The 15706-nt window shown below is 40.8% G+C and overlaps 1 protein-coding gene across 1 annotated transcript in view; it reads left to right on the top strand.

Moving 5' to 3' along the window:
• Window positions 1-13179, top strand: part of AGO2 (argonaute RISC catalytic component 2) — a 48902-nt gene extending 35723 nt beyond the window's left edge. The window contains exons 12-19 of the mRNA XM_036406525.1: window positions 941-1125; window positions 2956-3115; window positions 5736-5826; window positions 7304-7498; window positions 8660-8794; window positions 9550-9651; window positions 9992-10191; window positions 10809-13179. Of these exons, the coding sequence (XP_036262418.1) occupies window positions 941-1125; window positions 2956-3115; window positions 5736-5826; window positions 7304-7498; window positions 8660-8794; window positions 9550-9651; window positions 9992-10191; window positions 10809-10917 (1177 nt within the window). The 3' untranslated portion in view covers window positions 10918-13179. The remainder of the gene's footprint in view (window positions 1-940; window positions 1126-2955; window positions 3116-5735; window positions 5827-7303; window positions 7499-8659; window positions 8795-9549; window positions 9652-9991; window positions 10192-10808) is intronic.
• Window positions 13180-15706: the final 2527 nt, after the last annotated feature.

Below are 15706 nucleotides of genomic sequence, written 5' to 3'. Positions count from 1 at the left end.
CTCTGCCATGGGCAGGGACACCTTCCCCTAGACCAGGTTGCTCCAAGCCTCATCCAGCCTGGCCTTGAACACTCCCAGGGATGGGGAGATATTCTGCCACTGGCTCTGCTGTAGTGAGTGCTTCTTTTTCCAGAGGACAAACCCATTTTCTGCAAGGAGCCTCAGGCTGCAGGGCTGGAGCTCCCAGCTGTTCTGATTCATGCAAGTTAACAACAGGTTTGGAAGAAGCTGAATCTTCCCACCCTCTCAGTCAGTGATACCCTGGCACCCTGTGGTGGAGATGAGCAATGTTTTAGACAACTGTGGGGGGGTACCCACTCCAAGTTAATAAAAAGGGCTTTTATCAGTCAGCTAAAAAGGCTCTCAGGTGGAAGCCTCTGAGGAAATTTGGTTGTCTCCATATCTGACCAGTTCCATCAAAGGGTGATTTTTTTTCACCAGCCTAGGGGAAGGTTTGCCTTCACCTCTGGACACACATTTTCTCTGGTATCTGTGAAATTGTGCATTATTATGGATGCTAAAGCAATTCACTGAGACAATTGCTGGTAATTTTTGTGGATTGTTTTCATCATGAGGAAAAAAAGGAATAGCTCCAGCCCTTTCTCTGGTGGTAACATGGAATTATGTTAGAGCAGGCTGTACCAGATTGTCATTATTGCAAAAAGTATTTTATCCTATTTCCCATAGACATAAGGTAGAATTTGCTTTGGAAATGAGTTTTTTTTCATTAATGGTGTTATTTATACAGCATATTTCCTGTCTTGCCTTCAATGACTACACAGGCATTTGTCAGTTAAAGATGCACATGGAGTTAAATTCCCAAGTTTTTGGACAACACAACTCTGCAAGTTTAACAGGATTGTTCCATTAAAAATAAGCTCAAAAATCAAGATGGGTTTTGACTGACTGATAATTTCATGTATTTCTGTGCCTTGCCCAGGTCCTTCACAGAGCAGCTGAGGAAGATTTCCAGGGATGCTGGGATGCCAATCCAGGGGCAGCCCTGCTTCTGTAAATACGCCCAGGGAGCCGATAGCGTGGAGCCCATGTTCAGACACCTCAAGAACACTTACACTGGGCTGCAGCTGGTCGTGGTCATTTTGCCAGGAAAAACACCAGTCTATGGTCAGTGAGTGGAAATGGTGCATCTCAGTCACAGTTTTGTGTGGTTTTTGTCAGCTGTCCAAAGGAGAGAGGTTTCATGCTGGTTTATCTCTATAAATTCCAGTTAGGGACTGGGCTGTAAATTAATTTTACTATTTTTCTTGTGCTGTGTGATGTTTTATATTAAGACCTAAGTATTTTCAGTATGTTCTCTGTGCTTTTAATTTGTTTTTGCCATTTTCCCTGCTGATTGCATTTGAGAAAGCCAGCACAAGTTTGGTGAGATTGGCATTGATAGGCAGTGGATTATAATATGCTTAATAAAACTTGTGTGCTGAAAATTCCAATGACTTCAAGGACTTCAAGAACTCTTTTAGCTTTTAGAACACATTGGTCACTCAAACAATCTCCTTTGGCAAAAAATGTTGAGTGAAGGAGATTTCTGTCTATTTTTCTTTTAATTTCAATTTTTAACTCCGGTTGCAAGGATACAGGTGCACAGAAAGTGAAAATTCAGCAAACTAAACGGTTTTTTTGAAACAGTGACAATTGGTGCATAAACCCCATGGGTTTTAGTATGTTTTACATAAACCATGCATTTTCCAGCTCTTCCTATAGGCAGGACTGCTTTTTTCCAGTCCTGCCTCCCTCCTTTTTCACTAACCTTGCCCAGCTGGAGCAGCAGCCATTATTTTCCTCCCACAGGTATGTGGACTCTTCTCTGGTGGATCAGATCTACCAAGCAGCTGCAGATTTGTTTTATCCCAGCCCTCACCATGTTAATATAGCACAAAATAATTTTCCAACTTTAATATTAAATCTCTTACAAGATGAAAAGAGATTAAGCAAGGAACCTTAAGGAAATAGTACTTTTTCCCCCCTTGAATTCAGCTGCAAAGGAAGTGGCTCATCTCTAATTTGTACAATAGAAATTTGGTGCAAAATGACATTTTTACTATTCCTGTTTGGCTTTAAAAGGGAATTCTTTTCCTCTACTTAACCACTGAGAGGATGTGGTAACACTCTGATCTTCTTTCTTTGTCATTATCTTTAATTATAGTTATTTCTGCTCCCTCTAATCATCTCTCCTTATTTTCTCCCTATGCTCTTCCATACCCTGCACCTTCCTATACCCACAGTCTTGTCTTTTCTTCCCACCCTTCTCTTTCCCTCTCCTGTTGCCAAAAAGGGGGGTTCATTTTCTCTGTTCATCAGTCCTGGAGCCTAAATTTCTTCCCTGAGTGTAAGAGTATGTGGGTCTCTGAAAGCCTTGAAGTCTCAATTTTGTTGTTAACAATAGGATTTGATTTAACTATTGGAATTGTACAGTACTTCATGAGTTTCTTGGAGTTTTTATGCACCATTGTCTGCTGAGCTGGCCACTTTGCTATGCAAGTGATGAACTTGCATCTTCCTATCAGTGAAGAACTGATAAACTGCTTGGCTGAATATTGCTGAGCACTTTATTGCTAGGTTTGTTTTACTATTCCAGTGTTTAATAATGCACCAAGTGCTAAATATCCTAATATTATCCACATTGCCCACATCATTAGCCAAAGCTGATGATATAATGCTACAATTGAAAAATAAGAATGAATTTTAAAAATTCTTAGTTAATATAAGCCAGCAGTGCCTTTAATGATTGCATTTAGGACTGGTTAGGTGGAGCAGAGCAGAACTGGGGGAGGTTCTGGAGGCTGGGTAGGTTTGGGGTGAAGTTTCATTGTATTCCTTTAAGCTTGAGCCCCACTTTGCTGAAACTCTAAGTGTAGTTAACTGTAGTTAAATTCAAGTCTCCTCCATGGTTTGATTTGCAATTTGCAAATCTTTTTTGTTTTTCTCCTCCTGCAGCGGAGGTGAAGCGCGTTGGGGACACAGTGCTGGGAATGGCCACTCAGTGTGTGCAGATGAAAAACGTCCAAAGAACAACACCACAAACTCTGTCCAACCTCTGCTTAAAAATAAATGTCAAATTAGGAGGTGTAAATAACATTCTACTGCCACAGGGAAGGTAAGTTCTTTCAAAGGGGAAGAGGTTTTTGTATTGCAAAGAGAAAGTGAGACATGCTGAGATAACTGGGAGCTTTTATCTGCAGCCATAGCACTGCAGCTTAAGTGACTCTTCAGACAAACTCTTCTGGCTTCTAATAAATAGTCCTGCAGAAGTTAGGTTATGAAGACAAGAGAGGAATACTTGTTTCTGTTGAAATTTGTAATAAAAGTATTGTTTTATGATCTGGCCATTGAAGTACACAACTGCCATTAGAATGAAAAATCTCTAATATTCCATTTGCCCTGAGTTTTCTAAAACAAATAGAGACCACCTGGAACAGTAATGCCTTTTCTTTTGGTCAACATTCTTCTCTTTGAGACTCTTACCCATGGAGACATAAGCTTGCATTGTGCCATGGACTGTGCTCTCAAAATTCCTGATTTTGCTGGCTGTGGAACCCACTGTCTCTCCACATTCAGTGTTGCCATGAAGGTGGAGTACTGGGGTGGCCCTGGATGTGCCAGGCTCACAACATTTGCCCTGTGCACCTGACCTTGTCATGGCTGTTACTGTGCTGTCCATCCCTCCCAAAAAGTACCTCCAGTACTGGCACTTCTCTGTTGGATCCCATCCTCAGTGGTCTGCAGTGCATTCTGTGATGTGATCCTGCTTTGTCTCTGAACAATCTCTCTCTTACACTCATTAAAAGCTGTTTCCAGAGAAGGAAGGGCTGGTGCTTCCTTACAAACACCTGATCAATGCCTGGGTCAGGGATGGTTCAGCTGGATCCTGGACAGCTGGAGTGTCTCTGGTTTCCACAGCTGCACTATCAGACTTTCCCTCTTTGAGGCAGGGAGAGAGAGGGCTTCCCATCAGCTGGGGAACAGAATTCCCTCAGCACCCAGCCTATGTCCTCCCAGACCCCATCCAGTGTGGGTGCTTCATTCCTGAGATGGGCAGTGGGGCAGGGCCAGGCTGTGGGGCAGAGCTCCCTGCTCCTGGGCACCATCCCTGCTCTCTGGGATGGATATCAGGGAGGTTATCTCTAAATCCTACATAGATTAGGCCTATCAGCAACAGCAGCCATTGTATGATATCAGCATCTAGAAAAAAAAAAATCTGAACCCTTTGAAAGGTGCTGGGGTACATGCAAAGAAATGGGTGAAGGATTGAGGAAAAACTCGCCCCTGTAGTGCTTCCTCACAATGGGCACCATTATTGATGAAAGCCCCCAGACATGAACTCAGCCTGTGATAGTTGTACAGCCACGTGTCCACATTCCAGAGGAAGTTTAAATTCAGGAATTGCTCCCCTCATTGACCTGCTGTGCAAACTGGGTAACAGCCACAGTAGCCTAAGTCATAGGATCCATGTTGAAATAAGGAGCTGCAAATGGCAGCACAAAATGTAGCCACAACCATGTGCCAGCCAAACCAGGGTCAGTTAGACCACGTGGTGCCTAAGGAGGTTTCTGTGTTCAGCACACAAAATTAGGTTACCCAGAAAATATTATTCCTTTTTCACCATTTCCTCTCAATGCCTTGAAGCCCAACATTGGGCACCAAAAACTGTGCTGGGTTAGGAGACAGGTGTCTGCCAAGGAAGGTGGGAATCTTCCTGGAGTGGAAAAGATGACTCCCTCCCTCCAAATTATTGTAACTTTGGGGGCTTTCAAGCAGAGATGTGGGTAAAGGAATAACCGTTTTTTACTAGGAAAAAAAAAAAAATATTTATATGTATGTAAACAAAAAAGCAACAATAGCAGCAATAACAAAACCCAGACAACAAAAAATTAACAGAATTCCAGGACACCCAGCTATTTTACTCTTAAGTAGAGTCCATTCATCATCTCTTAGGCAGTAAATGGGAAGAAAATTCTCTGAGAGGGAAAAAAAACAACTCAAGAAAAAAACAAAAAAAGTCTAACCCCCAACATCACCATCCCATTTCTTTTAAAGAAGGTCTGCAAACAGTTTAATTAATCTTCTTAACCATTAAATCATTCCCCCACAAAGAAATTATGGCCCAAGATTTGTTTGAAATGGTTTTATTAAGGAATAGAGTTGAAGTTTAAAACCTATGTTGTAGTGCTCTGGTGTTCCTCTCTTGGGGCAGTGGTTTAATATCTTAACCTAACAATTTGTGTAAAACTTTCAAGCTCAATTAAAAACAATACACTTTGCAAGTAATAACTTTGATATCTACTATTTTTGGACTTCCTTACTAAGACTGTTTTTTATTAGGAAAAATATATTTTTTCATGGCATCTGCATATGTGCATGCTTATTTATGTTTCTCAGATGCCATTTGTTACTAAGGGTTTAACTTTTACTCCTTTCTGTGGTCCAGTTGATTAAAACTGCAATTCTTCAAGTTATAAAAAGCTAGATATATATTAAAACTAATTTTTAATTAAAAGCAACAATTACCTCTGCTTTAAAAATCTGCCAAAGTATTTAGCATGAGAACCTTAATCAGGATTTTTAATTCCTGCCACAGAACAAGTGACCAACTCTGATCAAGTGCCAGTTGTTGATGAATTCACTGCAGGAGTACAGAGTGCTGTTTATTTGAGTTTTAATATGCTTTATTAAGCATAAATCTTGCTGCTTTTACAAATTTGCCTTCTCTTTGCCAGACCCCCAGTATTCCAGCAGCCTGTCATATTCCTTGGTGCAGATGTAACTCACCCTCCAGCTGGGGATGGGAAGAAGCCTTCCATTGCTGCAGTGAGTAAATTGTGTCCTGCTCTTTCCCCCCAGCTCCCTCCTGCTGCTCAGCTCCAATGCATTTTATTGCTTTCAATCCTTTTGTGGTCCATTGCTTCTGATTGCCTAATTATAGCATTATAAATTATTTTTCTGCAGGAATTTATTGAAACTTCAGAAAGCTTGCTCTGATGCTAATTACTTAAATGTGTGTATTAGCTTGTAAAATGCCTGAGTTGCTGATACACAGAGGAGCTTTTCTGGGAGCTGATATTTATTAGCAGCCTGATAATGAGCTAGTGCATGCTTAAATCTGCTTCTTCAGCACTTAGAAATGTTCAGAATTTCTTCATTACTGATAGGGAACTAGGCTTGCTCAGCTGTGGTTTCTGGGGACTCAGGCTTCCAGAAAACACAAAATGTGCAGTAATCTCTTGGAAATGTACTTCTGAAATACAGGGAGTGATCTTTAGCTTGTATTATGTCAGACACATGTAGTGGCTGCTCAGAATTGTTTAATAATGAAGTTCTTTGGTGATGTTATGTATCTGTTTTAAAAAGTTACACCTGTGTGTCCAGGGAAAACCAGGTGGAGATGTTTGGTATTTTCTGGGACCCTTGTCAAGGGGAGGAAGGATGAATCTGACTCCATGTTCTTAGAAGGCTAATTTATTATGTTACTATATTATATTAAAGAATACTATACTAAAACCATACTAAAGAATAGAGGATACTTACAGAAGGCTAAAAAAGAAAAACTAAGAAAAACTCGTGACTCTCTCCTCCAGAGTCCAACACAGTTTGGCTGTCATTGGCCAATAAGTACAAACAATTCACCTGTTGGATAAACAATCTCCAGCCACATTCCAAAGCAGCAAAACACAGGAGGAGCAAATGAGATCATATTGTTTTCCTTTTTCTCTGAGGCTTCTCAGTTTCCCAGGAGAGAATCCTGGGCAAGGGGATTTTTCAGAAGATATGATGGTGACAGAGATGTGTTTGCTTCTTTGGGTTTTTTGTTTGTTTGTTTTTAAGTCTCATACCACTTCTACAGCATATAGATGTTAATGTTTCATTAACAGAAGAATCCCTTCCCTCTGTAAAGGGTGTGGATATTTCTGTGGTCCATCACCATTTCAGTTTGATGGATCCAAAAAACAGGCTTGGTGTCCCACAGTTCCAACTCCCATGCAGCAGTCTGAACCATCATAATGGCTTCATGGTGTCACTGTGCTCCAAAGTGCTCCAAACTGTATTTGAGTTTTTAAGTGCCTGTAAGTGCAAGCAGGAAATGAGTCTTTTAGATTTCAAACAAGTTTTCTCTTTCAGCAGGGTGTGCTGCCACAGGTGGACTAAACCCAGAGCTGTTTCCAAGCACATTTGAATTTCAAATACATCTTTGCCAGGCCAACCACTCAGTGTTCAAGACAGTGCAGTTATCCCATGAAATAACCTTTATTTAAGTGCTTCCTGGTTTGATGCCAAGCATTTTTTCCAGGTTGTAGGAAGCATGGATGCTCATCCCAACCGTTACTGTGCCACGGTGCGGGTGCAGCAGCACCGCCAGGAAATCATCCAGGACCTGGCTGCCATGGTCAGGGAGCTGCTGATCCAGTTCTACAAATCAACCAGGTTCAAACCAACTCGAATCATCTTCTACAGGGATGGTGTTTCTGAGGGGCAGTTCCAACAGGTGATCTTTGTCTTCTTGAAATTCTCATTGTGTAGTTTCATGGTAGTAATGGAATTTTAAAATTCCACCTCTGTGTGGTTGGAGTTACAAGAAGTATAACCTCAACCAATCTTCCCTTAACAAATTTGTTGGGTTCTAACCCAGCAAGCAGAAGTGTTTGCATACTTTTCATGTGCTTTTGAAAGTACTTTTTCCCCTTTAAAATATTTTCCCTGACAGAATTATAAGTGAAAAGTGTAGTTTTAGCACTCAAGTTATGTTCCACATCTGTTTCCTATTTAGGATATATTAGTCAGACTGTATCCCATAGAAACTGGGCAGTAAAAAATAATTATATATTTTTTTAATACAGGATTAATAAATACTGGATTGTCACAGTCATTTTTATTCTGATAAAACTCATCCTCTCATATTTATTTTGTTTGCTTGTTAGTGCCATATTTTATGAAATATTTTTCTATATATTTTAAAGACATTTATATACACTTTTCTTTCCAGTATTTATGTATGTAAATAAAAGATTCAGAATTGAGTCGGCTTCTCAAAATCTAGAGGGAAAAGAGGAAAGGTCATTTGCTAAACTTGAATTGATAAAATAATCTTTGTATGAACTTTTGATATATTCTCTTTTCAATTGTTACTGGTTTTCACTGAAGTTTTCATGTACAATTAACCCACAGACTAAATAGTTGTTTTTTGGTTTGTTCCACTTTCTTTATTATCGATGTCTGTAGCCCTGCATGGAACTGTACAAAGCTGGGAAAGAGCAGCTGAGCACTTGTGGATTTTATCCCTTGTTCTAGTCTGAAAAATAATTAGTCTGTTGTATTCAGCAGCCTAATTAAATGTTCATTTGTATTTGATAGTTAAAGAGATTTTGACATGCAGGTTGTTAGTCCGAGCCTCATGCTTGGAGCTGAACAAATCTGGAAGCAGCTCTCTCCTGGCTCAGGAAACTGCTGATGTAATTTGCCCTCATCAGGGGAAGAAATTAAGATTTGGTCCTGAAAGCTTTGACATCTCACTACTCTGAGTGACAGTGCAAGAAGGAACATGATAAATTATCTGTGGATAGATAAAAGACATCTGTAGATAAAGAAGAGGAATTTGTATGATGGCAATGGTTCATGTTGATCCCACCTCTCTCTGTGTGTGGCTCAGGTTCTCCACCACGAGCTGCTGGCTATCAGGGAGGCTTGCATTAAACTGGAGAAGGATTATCAGCCTGGCATCACATTTATAGTGGTGCAGAAAAGGCACCACACCAGACTCTTCTGCACGGATAAAAACGAACGGGTACGTTCTGCTTGGGACCCCAAAGCTCCACTGGGCAGCCAAGTCACCAATTCCTGTTCATTTGTGGTACTCTCTGGGTGGAGATCAGACTCTCCAATTTGATTTTTGGTATTTTCTGTGTCAAGAGGAAACTCTTCAAGAGCTGTTGATGAGAATGGAGAGTTCCTCATGGCAAAGACTGGGCTTTCCATGTTCTTTTTCCCTCTGTCAGGCTTCTCTGTGAGAGCACTTGGACCCCACCAGGCTTCAAGGCAATAATTATTAACTCCCAAAGCTGACATGAAGGTGGTTGTTATGTTAATAAATGCTGTGGTAACAGATGTTAAATTCTTTGAAAGTAAAGAGTATTTTGACATTCTGCTTTGAAGAGATTTTGAGGGAAGAGGTGGCCTGTCTGACAAGGAAGGATTGTCCCCTTGCAGGTGTAAGCAGGAAAAGTTACTCCTGTCCTGGAGTGGGAAGGTGAAAAGAATTTCACAACACAGTTGCAGGACCCTCTTTTTACATTCTTCAGAAAACCAAATCTTTTTAGGTAATTTCTAAGATGATTTTGCAGCTTGTCTCTTTTTTTCTTTCTCCATAGTAGAGACACTGCAGATTTTCAGTTGGAACAAAATTTCAGTTTTGCACATTCTTCTTCACTTTCTGCTTTTATAGATCTTTTTCTTGTGCTTGTTTTCCTGGCTACACAGTTGAAAATAAAAAAAAACCCTTTGTGTTGTGCCTCAGTGTCTTTGCATTTCCTGTTTACACAGGTCGGAAAAAGTGGAAACATTCCAGCTGGTACCACAGTGGACACAAAAATCACCCACCCCTCAGAGTTTGACTTCTACCTGTGCAGTCATGCTGGGATTCAGGTAAGACATTTTGTGTGGCATGCTAACTCTTTAACTGTTAATGTTTGTACTGAGGTTACTTTATCAGATGGCTTTTTGTCAGATCTGAGGTTTTCAAGATGAAAGTACATTTCAGAGGTGAAATTTTGAGAAACACAGCCCTATCAAAAAAGGGAAAGGATGAGTTTGATAGGCAGCAAGGAAGGAGGTTGTTTACCTTCTAAAGGAAAAACCAGCTGCAATGTGCAGAGCTGCTGCCTGTGGTTTTTGAGGAAGCAGCCATTTGGCTGCAGTTCCCAGCAGAGGCTGGAAGCTCAGGAGATGTTTGGGAGTGCTGATGAGCTGTGTGCTCTGGCTCCAGGGAACAAGCAGACCCTCTCACTACCACGTGCTGTGGGATGACAATCGCTTCTCGTCGGACGAGCTGCAGATCCTCACCTACCAGCTGTGCCACACCTACGTGCGCTGCACGCGCTCCGTCTCCATCCCTGCCCCCGCCTACTACGCTCACCTGGTGGCCTTCAGAGCCAGGTACCATCTGGTGGATAAGGAGCACGATAGGTGAGTTCAGAGTTTTGCACTTTTGCAGAATTGGAAGGCAGTGGGGCTTGTTAATTCTGGGATCAGTGGTGTCCTCAGCAGTTGGAGGGTGGATTCGCTCTCACTGCTGAATTTTGCTGTTGAAACAAAGCAGAAGATGTTCCTGTACGTGCTGTTTCAGAACCTCAGTGGTGCTTTGGTCAAACATTAATTACCCTTATTCTGTTCAGAAGAAGGTAATGATACAGAAACAAGTTCCAGGAGAGGCAGATTAAATAGGGTGTCACTGTAGGACACAAAACAACACGACACGCACACACCGCTGCTCTCAAGGTGAAAAAAGTGGAGTTTATTTTCTGACTCCCAACATTTATAGATTTCCAAAAGTGACAGTGGATTGGAGGGTGAAAGTGCCACCTCTCCAATGACCCTGGACAAACCAACAGTCCATCAAATTTCTCCTCCTCCATAAAAGAATGCAAAACAATGAGTTATTTACAGAAAGTGTGTGAGAAACTTTGTTACAAGAATGTAAACATCAGAAGGCTTAGAAAATCTTAAAAAAACACGACGACAGTAGGGTTTCTCTTCCCCCCCAACCTGTTGGTTTTTCTTTTCCCCCCTCCCTTCTCTTTCAGTGCTGAAGGAAGCCACACTTCTGGCCAGAGCAACGGCAGAGACCACCAAGCACTTGCTAAGGCAGTCCAGGTGCACCAGGACACGCTGCGCACGATGTACTTTGCTTGACGTCTTTTAATGCTCAGCGGCTCCGGACAAGGCAGAGTTGGATTCACACCAGACCAGCTGCACTTAGACCAACAGATGCCCCAGCCCAGGGATGGCCAGCAATGAGTGATGCATCTTTATTCCTTTCTTTCCCATTTGCAAGGAAGCCTTCCGTCCAGAATTTCAGACTTGATCACAAACTGCGTTCTTGTACCAAACCCCACTGTTGTCGGAAATGTGGTTTGCCAAAAATCTCTGAGCTGCTTGGTATAAAACAGACCCAGATTTTATAATTAAATCAAGAGCTGCAATCTCAGGGCTTAGGGAAGAAAAGCAAAAAAACCAAACCAACAACCCAACCCACAAAACTCCTCATTCAGTTTGCTGTTCATTGAGTTGCTTTTGATAATTTGGAAAGATCTAGTTCTTACTAAGGTTTGATGAGCTAAAACGCTGTGAATCAGCTTTTAGTACAAAGGAAAGGAAAGCAAAGCATTTTTTGAGTATTTATGAAGCCTTGATTATTCTAGATGCATTTACAAAATTTTTATTTTCAAAATAAGAGTGTGACAAAATTCTGGTTTCTACTTGTCTTATAAAGATTATTCTCAGATTATTCTCTGTGTGTCTAAGGACAAATGTATTTTCTGAAGCTTGTTCTTGAATGTTTTTTATTGTGCTGCATTTTAAAATGTTTTTCGTAGACTAAAGATAAACTTAAAAAAAAAGAGTAAACCTGTACCTAAGCTTTTAATAGCTCCAGTTAGATTGGCAGAAGAAAATGTGCCATTTAAAAAAATTTCTAAAGATTTTTTTAAAATCATACTGACAGCTAACTTTAGGATTTGTCATACAGGACTGTGACACTTACTTTCCAAAGTCTCTAAAGAATACGGGTCTGTGGTGATAAATACAGTACAATCCTTTTTCACTGTTGTTTGAGTTAATGTAAATTTTATATATGTTTCACAGTATTAATGTGATAGACTAGATGCTATTATTTATTTTTATTTACTAAGGAGTGCTCATTATACTTCTGTTAACATATCAAAAATGCTTTGAACTTAGAAAGTAAGATCCTTTTTGTGGGGACATTACTCTTCAAATGCAAAAAAAAAAAATATGCAATTGATGTGGTGAGAGGAGCGAGATGCAGCCAGTGTCTGTTGTAGCTTGGGATTTGCAGAAAGGCTTTTTCAACGTGCACACAACACAGCAGGTTTTACCTCTGTGGTTCAGACGCACACAGACCAACATCCTACATTCATTCAAGCACAAAACAATTGTATTTTATTTATATGTTGAGTAGTGGTGAAGCAGGAGCTCTGCTAGAGGAGAGTGGCTTACTGGAAGTTAGGCACAAGTCAGAGAATCTATGCAGTAAAGATAAAAATTAGGAAACTGAAGTTTACTTAGGGAGGGAGGTGAAGCTCTCTTCATTATGCATAAGATCCGTAGGAAAGGTGAGAGTTTTGCCATTCTCTTAGGAGAAGCATTAATTAAAACTGATAATTATGAGACAGATGCTTCTGTTAGTTTGCACACTGGATTCATAGAAACCATTACACACATGTAAACCATTGCACTAATGACAATGCCACGAGCAGGTTTAGGAGAAAATGGAAAAAGCCCAGGAAAGTTGTTTATGCTGACTTGGTCTTGTTTGTTTTTCCATGGGATAAGTGAAATAAGATGCTGAGAGGCAGGTTGGAAAACCTTCATTCTCCTCCACTGATGGATTTTGCTTTGTCTTTTCCCTTTTCTTCGAGCAGCTGCTCAGTCTCTGTTTGGACACTTTTACCTCTGGCCATTGGGATGGGCGAGTAGCTTTAAGCCATGCAGAGCTCTGGGCCTCAGAGCAGGTCAGCTGCCACCAGGTGGTGTTGGATAAGCTAGAAAATGCCCAACCTTTGCTGCATAAAGACTTTTTTAGGTACATAATTCCAGTTCAGATCTTCACCTTGTAGCAGTGTGTCAGTTGTCAGTGTTTTGTAGGTGAAATGTAAAACCTGTTAATGGAATAATCATATTTGTACTATTCTAATTGGGTGATTAGGCTGCTGGCTCAGAGTGTCTTCCTGGTCATAGTTCTATAAATTCAGATTTGTGTAAATTTGAGGCAAACCCTAGGTAGCATTGTCTGTCTTGCTGTGTGCCAGCGAGGTTGTACCTACCTCCCCTCAAGCTGCAGATCCTCCCCATGGTGGGTGTGTTGCACTTCTCTGTGTTTCCTTCAGAGCTTTCCTATTTCAGTGAAGATATTCATTTGGCAGAGTTTTATATAAGAATTATTTTTATATGAATTCTTCTAATCAAATAGGATAAAGATCATCCATTTTAAGACATCATTTAACTTATTTGCTGTCTGTTATGCAGAGACCTCTTGGATGTGAAATTCATCCCCCTCTTTCCATGCAGATCTGGGACAGTGGAATTGTACAGGTGGTCAGATGGGGTGAGGAGGGCAGGATCTGTCTTGACCTCAGATCTCATTTCTGAAGCAGCCTGGGACTGCACTGCATCCTATTTAAGATGTTTCCTTTGTGAGAAAAGGAGTTTCAGGCAGGCCCTTCATCTGAGAGTAGCTGTTGTTTGTGCATCCTCTTGCAATGAGCAGAAATTATGTAGCTTTCCTTCCCTAAGTATGAAGAACTTGGGATGTTTATGTGCATTTCAGGACATTTTTACCTTTTACAGACCTTTCTAAGCCTCTAATACTGCTAATTCTTTATGCCTTGTGAGTCACAGAAAGACTCCACAACTGGTAAAGTTGTAAAGTAGGTCTGTATTTATTTGGTGATGGGCAAATTAATTTCTAGCCCTCATATTTCACTTGTGTCTCCCTCCTTTTCCCTCCCACCAGTGGTGAATTAGGGAACAATTTAAAGCATTCAAAAAAAAGAAAACTAATTGGGTAAATACTTTGTAAAGTACAGCATGCTGGCAGTCCAGCACCTCTCTTTCTGGGAATATTTTTAACACAAATTACATATTCAAGAATGTCTCCAGTCCACAAAAACCTGCCACAAACACATAAAATCCTAGAATTATTTTTTATTCTGTACCTCCCACATGTCTGGTGTAGAACAGCAACATCTCAGGTCAGCACAAAGCTCAAGAAGTCTCAGTCTGCCCCAGGCTGCTGGTGGAGAATGGCAGCTGAGGTCACAGCTCTGAGTCTGGCTCACTGTGCAGGTCAGCTCAGCAATACCCAAATTTGTGCCACCCTTGGGCACTTGGGGCATTTTCCAGCCCATGCAGAGGAGCCCCATTGCACAGCCCCCCAGACAGCATCAGCAAGTGTGAAATGCTCCTCTTGGGAGGTGACAAGTACTATCAGAAGACACAAAACACCTAAGTTTGTCATTTTTTCCCTGATGTGCAAAATGTAATGCAATAATGAGGTTTGCTTGGGGGTGGAGGTTTCTGCTGCAGTGGCTGAACAGAGTGACCAGTCCACTCCATCTGTTCCAGCCCCCAGGAGACACCTGAGCTGCTCCTGAGCAGCAAATGTCCTGTTGGGAAATGCTGGAAGGAGGTGGATTTGTCTCTGCCTCTATGTGGCATTGAAGACAGCCCTATGCAATTTAACACATGTTGTGTATGCACTGATGTACAGAGTGAGGTCACTTGTTTTATTAGAGCTCCTTTTTTTTGGCTTGGCTTGCTTTAGAATATTTGACTTTGTGAATTACAATCAATGATCTTCCATGTTCCAGAGGCTTTGGCACAGGAATTCCCTTGTTTCTTGATCTGTCAGGTAACAAATCCCTTTGATCTCCATCCAGGCCCCCAGGCAGGGTTCCCTGATTGTAAAAGCAAAAAGGTTGTGAAGGTTTGGCTTTAATTCTGCCTCTCTCAATAACTCCTGCAGCCTTTGTTTTAACAGTCTTGTTCTTGTTGGATTGTTTTTATAACATCAGACAAGAGGTTTTTCCACAAGGATTATCAAATTAAAACTTCTGGAGAGGAGGTGTGAGGAGTTCAGGGCTTTTTTCTGAAAAGATTGAAGTTTCTAAGATGCTTTTAAGTTTTTCTTCCTGACTAAAGGCTTTTGATTAAATAGCAGACTCAGTCAAGTAAGCACCTCTGGTGGCATAAATAACCCATAAGGGACTTTTTTTTTTTTTTAATATATCTTTTACTCATTAACTGAATGAATGTAAGAAGAGTTCTCAGTATTTTTCACACTTGAGACCAGTGTAATTAAACTCACTTGTTTTCCTGGTTTTTTAATACTCTTCTACTATCATAGTATCTCTCTTTGTGTGGCTTTCCCCATTCCTAATGCAGGGCAGTCCTTTGTTTTTTACTTTTATATTCCATTTGGTCACATGCTTCTTCATGCACACATGCCATCTTTCTTAAGGAAAACTTCAAGTAGAAGGCAATTGCACTGATTGTTGGGTTTTTTAAACTCCCTTTTTACTGTAAGAATTTTTTTTTTTGCATCTGCTGTAGCTGTTTGAAAATACTGTAAATATTTGTCTGCACAGCAAGTACTGAAATGCTGGGGGTACCATTCCTTGTTCCATTTTCCAGAATACTGCCATGTTTTCCAGTGTTGAGGTAGGAGCTTTGGTGTTAAATGTTCTTATACTTTGTGTGCATTATGACATCAGTCCAAGAAGGGCACAGTTGCTGTATCACAGTGGAAATAATTAGGCTTTGTGTGAATTTATAAAACATTTCTTCCTTCTCTCCTCTGTGCACATTTCTCCCAGACCACAGAGATGCAGTTTTTCAGCTCTCACTGTGCTCATTGTCTGTGCAAGGTTCAAATGCCAGTTTTGGTATCAGTTTGATGACT

The sequence above is a fragment of the Molothrus ater genome, chromosome 1, assembly GCF_012460135.2.
Source record: "Molothrus ater isolate BHLD 08-10-18 breed brown headed cowbird chromosome 1, BPBGC_Mater_1.1, whole genome shotgun sequence".
Taxonomy (NCBI): Eukaryota; Metazoa; Chordata; class Aves; order Passeriformes; family Icteridae; genus Molothrus; species Molothrus ater.
The sequence above is the reverse complement of the archived record's forward strand: the minus strand, read 5'-3'. Positions and strand labels throughout refer to the sequence as shown.